Source organism: Lolium rigidum, chromosome 2 (genome assembly GCF_022539505.1).
Source record: "Lolium rigidum isolate FL_2022 chromosome 2, APGP_CSIRO_Lrig_0.1, whole genome shotgun sequence".
Classification (NCBI taxonomy): Eukaryota; Viridiplantae; Streptophyta; class Magnoliopsida; order Poales; family Poaceae; genus Lolium; species Lolium rigidum.
In genome coordinates, this window is record NC_061509.1 from 18089966 (window position 1) to 18096976 (window position 7011).

At 48.5% G+C, this 7011-nt stretch overlaps 1 protein-coding gene across 1 annotated transcript; it reads left to right on the forward strand.

The window, feature by feature from the left end:
* Positions 1 to 499: 499 nt before the first annotated feature.
* On the forward strand, positions 500 to 5992 carry LOC124689282 (mucin-2-like). The gene is made up of 6 exons (XM_047222836.1): positions 500 to 681; positions 853 to 934; positions 1822 to 1956; positions 2060 to 2235; positions 2323 to 2474; positions 2594 to 5992. The coding sequence occupies exons 1-6, from the start codon at positions 500 to 502 to the stop codon at positions 5443 to 5445; spliced, it is 3579 nt and encodes a 1192-aa protein (XP_047078792.1). The 3' UTR covers positions 5446 to 5992.
* Positions 5993 to 7011: the final 1019 nt, after the last annotated feature.

The window sequence follows — 7011 nt, forward strand, 5'->3', positions numbered from 1 at the left end:
TTTCCAGTAAATCATGTTTATTTTATGAGTTTGTCTTTGCCTAGGTGAATGGAAAAAAAGTTAATTTTTTTAGAAGAAGGTGGAGCACACAGATGGAAGCTCATCCGGCCCATGCCCATAGTCATCCGTGCCCAGCCCGTCTATAGCGGCTAATAACAAGCGCGACCTCTCCCATTTTTCAGCCCAGCCGCCCCAAACCGAACGCGGGCGCGGCGCGGCGCGGAACCGACTCGATCCCGTCCGCGTGGGCCCACGCGTCATGGACCCACGCTAGGCTGACGACTTGCTCGCGACGAAACCTCCGACGCGACCCACCCGTCCCGTCCCGTTCCTTTTACCTCGGCCTCCGCACCCCTTCCCAAACCAGACCCCGCCTGCGTGCGCCGCCAAACCCCCCAAAGTCGCCGCCCGTCCTCCCGGAGTCCACCCCCGACTCTCCCCGTCCTCCGGGCTGGAATCCTCGACCTGAGCCGGCGCGCGCCCGGGCGGGGGGCCGTCCATGGCGGAGGCGGCGGCGGCGGCCGCCGACCGGGGCGAGCGGGGGCGGTCCTGGTACCTCAGCAAGGAGGAGATCGAGCGCGGGTCGCCGTCCCGGCGGGACGGCGTCGGCGCCGCCAAGGAGGCCCAGCTCCGGGCCACCTACTGCTGCTTCATCCGCGACGTCGGCCTCAGGCTCCGCCTGTAAGCATCCTCTGCCCCCCCCAATCTCTGAATTCCGCTCGAAATTGCCCGATCCGTGCCCTAGATCAGGCGTAGATACGCCAGGGATTTCGTGGCCGCAGCCTGCATTCGGCTGGTATTTTGGGTTCCTCTGACGAAAGCTGCGAATTTTTGTATTGTCTCTGTTTGCAGGCCCCAGATCACAATCGCGACGGGGATGCTGCTCTGCCACCGCTTCTACCTCCACCAGTCCCACGCCAAGAACGAGTGGCAGGTACACATACCTCATACCCCCCATGTTCATGTTCATGGGACCAAACAATGGCAAATTGTTTCACCACTACACGCCCTTTAAACCCATTAATAATTATACCATTAACTGCTAACCCTTTTGTTGTGTCCGGATGTCTCGAATTCACGCCCAAAATTGATAAGCTGTCCACGGTCTTGGGGTAAAATGTCAACACTCACAACCAGTTTTACTGTCACTGTGCCTGGACTAACCGTTTCTCTTGCTTGTGTACAACTGTGTCAGCACCCTGTTTTTCTTAACTGTCGGAACTAACAGTTTCTCTTACCTGTGTAGACCCTTGAAAATGTTGCCCGTTTTCTGTTTAGCACGTCACATCCTAACATCAACCTGACTATGTGCCACATTTTGGGGTTGTCGAGTACTGTATATGTAACGTGTATGGTTTTTTTTTGAGGGCTCACGCCTTTGTGCGTGTGCGTGTGACAACTATATGATGGTTTTGGGATGGGTAGAGTTGAGATATTTCACACCGAGTCCTTTAAGTAAGAGGTCTGGAAGCGAGGTATAGCTTTGTGCAATTTTACCGGGAGCACCTAAAATTGCACAGACGAGGTCTGTGGTTCTGGTTACTTTGGAGCATCTTTGTCCAGCTCGAAGCGGCATTTTCTAATAATACACTAGACAGTAAGTATTAAAACTAATATTACTGCCTTCTTTACTTTCCTCCCAGTATTTTCCATCAGATTAAGGTACTATTCTTTTTGCTGCCGTGAGTACTTCTTCCCCAAAAGGATTTTTCTTACACAGCCGAGTGATCTGTGTATATGACGCAGCAAAACATCTTCATACCGTTTCTAATTATTAATTTACTGGTTAAAGGTTAGTTTCTAACATACTGTTTCTTCCAGACTGTTGCAACAGCTTGCATTTTTCTTGCCTCGAAGATTGAGGACACGCCTTGCCAATTAGATTGTGTGGTAATCAGGTGCCATGAAACAATGTACAAGAAGAACCCTGTTGCTGCTCGCAGAATCAGTCAGAAGGTACCGGCAACTACTCCCTTTCTACTACTAGTGCTGGCAGCTGTCCTGTTCCTTGTGGATGTTTCAGGTCTAGCAGTGCTTAACTTCTCTAAATTTGAAATAGGCGATTCTTGAGAAACAGAAGGCCCTAATTTTGGCAGGGGAGGCGCTATTGCTTTCAACCATTAGATATGATCTCAACATACAGCATCCTTATGAGCCACTAAATGTCGCTCTCAAGAAACTCGGGATCTCCCACAAGGAAGTGAAACAATCTGCAACTAATCTCATAAATGATACGTAAGCTACTTGTGCCACGCTGTCATATCTTCCTTCACCGAGTCGACGACCTCGTTATTCCTGACCTGGCTCTCTCCACCTATGCAGGCTTCGGACTACATTGGTAGTGCAATTAAAACCACACTACATTGCTGCTGGATCTCTCTCCCTTGCTGCTAGGTTTCACAATGTCAGGCTTCCTACTGAAAATGGAAAAGTATGGTGGCAGCAGTTCGATATTGCTCCAAAACTCTTGGAAGGTACAGTGTAAATATGACAAGGTCATCAAGTTAGTTTTCTTTTGCATCCATTGACAGTCATTTTTACTTTTAAATACCATCATTTTTCTTTCACAACTGACGGTTAATTAATTTTGCAGCTGCTATCCAGCAAATGAAAGAGCTATTTATGAAAAGAAACCAGCTCCCCAAGAGTCCTGCTATCCAGCCCACTCCAGCTCAGAATCCGGTGGAGAAACAGCAGATAGTAAGCACGACTCCTGCTATCCAGCCCACTTCAGCTCAGCCTCTGGTGGAGAAACAGCAGATAACAAGCACGACTCCTGCTATCCGGGCCGTTCCAGCTCAGACCCCGGTGCAGAAACAGCCGACAATAAGCACGAGTCCTGCTATGCGGCCCATTCCAGCCCAGGACCGGGCGGAGAAACTGCAGAAAAGGAGCATGACTCCTGCTATCCGGCCCCTTCCAGCTCAGACCCCAGTGGAGAAACAGCAGGCAATAAGCAAAACTCCTGCTATCCGGTCTGTTCCAGCTCAGGACCCGGTGGAGAAACAGCAGACAAGAAGCACGACTCCTGCTATCCGGCCCATTCCAGCTCAGACCCCGGTGGAGAAACAGCAGGCAATAAGCAAAACTCCTGCTATCCGGTCTGTTCCAGCTCAGGACCCGGTGGAGAAACAGCAGACAAGAAGCACGACTCCTGCTATCCGGCCCATTCCAGCTCAGACCCCGGTGGAGAAACAGCAGGCAATAAGCAAAACTCCTGCTATCCGGTCTGTTCCAGCTCAGGACCCGGTGGAGAAACAGCAGACAAGAAGCACGACTCCTGCTATCCGGCCCATTCCAGCTCAGACCCCGGTGGAGAAACAGCAGACAAGAAGCAAAACTCCTGCTATCCGGTACGTTCCACCTCAGGATCCGGTGGAGAAACAGCAGACTAGAAGCAAGACTCCTGCTATCCGGTACGTTCCACCTCAGGATCCGGTGGAGAAACAGCAGACTAGAAGCAAGACTCCTGCTATCCGGCCCATTCCAGCTCAGACCCCGGTGGAGAAACAACAGACAATAAGTATGGCTCCTGCTATCCGGTCTTTTCCAGCTCAGACCCCGGTGGAGAAACAGCAGATAATAAGCACGACTCCTGCTATCCAGCCCACTTCAGCTCAGCCTCCGGTGGAGGAACAGCAGCTAATAAGCACGACTCCTGCTATCCAGCCCACTTCAGCTCAGCCTCCGGTGGAGAAAAAGCAGATAATAAGCACGACTCCTGCTATCCGGCCTGTTCCAGCTCATACCCCGGTGGAGAAACAGCAAATAATAAGCACGACTCCTGCTATACAGCCCACTTCAGCTCAGCCTCTGGTGGAGAAACTGCAAATAATAAGCACGACTCCTGCTATCCAGCCCACTTCAGCTCAGCCTCTGGTGGAGAAGAAGCAGATTATAAGCTTCCCGAAGCCTGTTCTGAAGTATACATACTCAAGGAGAGGCCTAAAAAGGCCTGCTCCAGATCCAGTTCCATCGCCAACTCTGGTGGAGAAACAGCAGATGAAAAACACAGTGGGTCCTGTTTTGGGGCAGGAGCTCTCTACCAGTGGAAGCCTAAATAGGCCAACTTTAGCTACAACTACAACTCCAGCTCCGGTGAAGAAACAGAAGATAGGAAGCACCCCGGACTCTGTGGGGCATACACAGTCTTCAGTTGGAGGCACAATGCCCACTAGAGCTCCAGTTAGAGCTAGAACACCGGTGAGGAAACAGAAAATAAGAACGCAAGACTCTGTTCCGAGGCACACTCGCCCTTCAGACGGAGGCGAAAGAAGTCCTGTTCCAGTTCCAGCTCGAACTAGAACTCCGGTGAGGAAACAGCAGATAATAAGCATCCAAGTCCCTGTTCTGAGGCATCCTCAACCTTCAGTTGGAGGTGAAAGAAGGTCCACGACAGCTCTAGCTAGATCTCCGGTGAGGAAACAGCAGACAATAAGCACCCCAGACTTTGATCTGAGGCAGACAAATCCTTCAGTCGGAGGCGTAAGAAAGTCCACTGCAGCTCCAGCACCAGCTCGAGCTAGAAGTCCGGTGAGGAAACCGCATACTCACCCTTCAGCTGGAGGCGAAAGAAGGTCTTCTGCAGCTCCAGCTAGATCTCCGGTCAGGAGAGAGCAGATAATAAGCACCCCAGACTCTGTTCTGAGGGATACAAATCCTTCAGTCGGAGGCGAAAGACAGCCCACTACAGCTCCAGCTCGAGCTCAAGCTGGAAGTCCGGAGAGGAAACCGCATACTCACCCTTCGGCTGGAGGTGAAAGAAGGTCTGCTACAGCTCTAGCTAGATCTCCGGTGAGGAAAGAGCAGATAATAAGAACCCCAGACTCTGTTCTGAGGGATACAAATCCTTCAGTCGGAGGCAAAAGACAGCCCACTACAGCTCCAGCTCGAGCTCGAGCTGGAAGTCCGGAGAGGAAACCGCATACTCACCCTTTGGCTGGAGGTGAAAGAAGGTCTGCTACAGCTCTAGCTAGATCTCCGGTGAGGAAAGAGCAGATAATAAGCACCCCAGACTCTCTTCTGAGTCATACAAATCCTTCACACAGAGGCCTAAAAAGCAATAACTTTGATAGACATGCTTCCAGGCGTATGCGTGTGGACAGTTCAGTTCATCGAGATTCCGCTGCCAGCTCTGGAAGGAATGAAGATAGCATGCCACAGCGAATGCATGTGGATCATAGCTTGAATAAAACTACCAAGGATGGTAGGCCAGAGGTGCTAACTCTCCGGGAAGCTCTAAGAGCTGATCATGTCTACCCTGTTCGCAGCGGACCGAAAGATGTAAATATGGCGAGGGTGACAAACTTTGTCAACAAGAGAAAGATTCAGGAGGCTGCAGAGCATCCAGCTCTGGTTAATAAACCTGACGGAGATGCTTGGACGGGGCCGCAGATTAGAAGTGTCATTGTTGCCCCACCGTCCTTGAAGAAACAGAAGATCTAGTCAGAGTTTAAATTACTGTTCTGTAAAGATCCATTGGTACTGCTATTAAGACAATGGTTGCTCGCAGAGATGATAAATTATTGTGAATGGTGATAAGATATAGATGCCTTGTAAACTGGTTGTTGGCTTTGTTGAAGAGGAATAGAGATGAAAACCCTTGACTCTGGGCAGTGGGCAGAATGTTGCTGCCGAGTTTTGTATGTTTGGAGGCGCTTGATTCGTGCCGAGAAGGAATGGAGATGAAATCCACCATTGCTGTGTAAATTGATGTAGGCATGAAAGATCTGTTGTCTAATCTAGCCTAGGAAACCTAGGACTTGTGATGAAAACCGACATTGTTGTGTATATTTATGTATGTATATGAAGGCATCTGTTTTGTCATTCAGCCTAGGAAACTGAGATGAAATAGAGGTGATAGCCGAGAATGCTGTGTAGATTTGATGTATGCATGAAGGCATCTATTTGTCTAATTTAGCCTAGGAATCATTCTTTCCTGTACAAACATAACTTGTACATGTAACTTGTTGTATATAATGAATTTTGTTGCGATGCCTTGCGGATGACTATGAAAAAATATCGGCCAGCTTGAGTTTACCCTGAAGAGTAAAACATTTATGCTTTTTATTGCTACATTGTCATGAAGAAATTATTCAAATTTTCGGCAACACTAATATGTCAGGAAAATATACATATGAAGATATTTGTAATATGTCGGCAACACTAAACTTTTCTTGGATATTTGTAACCAGCTTGGATTATTTTTCTTGAAAATCATGTAAACATACATGTTGTACACTTGTACTCAGTGCTTCTAAAATGAAAAGAAAGTCATGTAAACATGTACAAAGCAAAAACTTTGCAAACAAAAAACAACTATCGTGCACCATTCGGGAGAGCGAATGAATGGAGGAGACCGGGCTACATGTAGCGGAATTTTTAATAAATGAAAAATGAATTCTTTTTCCATATGGATACATGGAGATTATTTCTACAAACAAATAAATGCGTTCTTAAAAAGAATTCAGTCTTGGTCTTCACGGTCTTTTTTGTGTGTTGGCCACAAATGAAAAATAAATTATTTCAAACTTTGTATGTACTTGTATAATTTTTTAGATATTTTCGAATTAAAAATAAGTAAAGATTTCATTTTTAAAACCAGGCTACATGTAGCCTGGGCTCTCTTTGACGCTTTTAGCGTAGGGATTTGTAGCATAGAAAATAAAATTTTCCTACCGCAAAAACGAATAACAAGCCAAGATCTAATCTAGTAGATGGTAGCAACGAGGTGAAGATCAACATACCCTCGAAGACCGCTAAGCGTTAACGAGATAAATCTCGTGGTTGATGTAGTCGATCATTGCCGCTTTCAAAAGCGTGTAGAAGATCTTGACGGTGCCACAGCCGGGCAGCACCTCCGCACTCGGTCACACGTACGATGTCGATGAAGACGTCTTCCCCCGTTCTAGCGGGCAGCGGATGTAGTAGATCCTCCTCGGAATCCTGCCAGCACGACGGCGTGGTGATGGTGGAAATCTCCTGCAGGGCTTCGCCGTCGCCGTGCGGGAG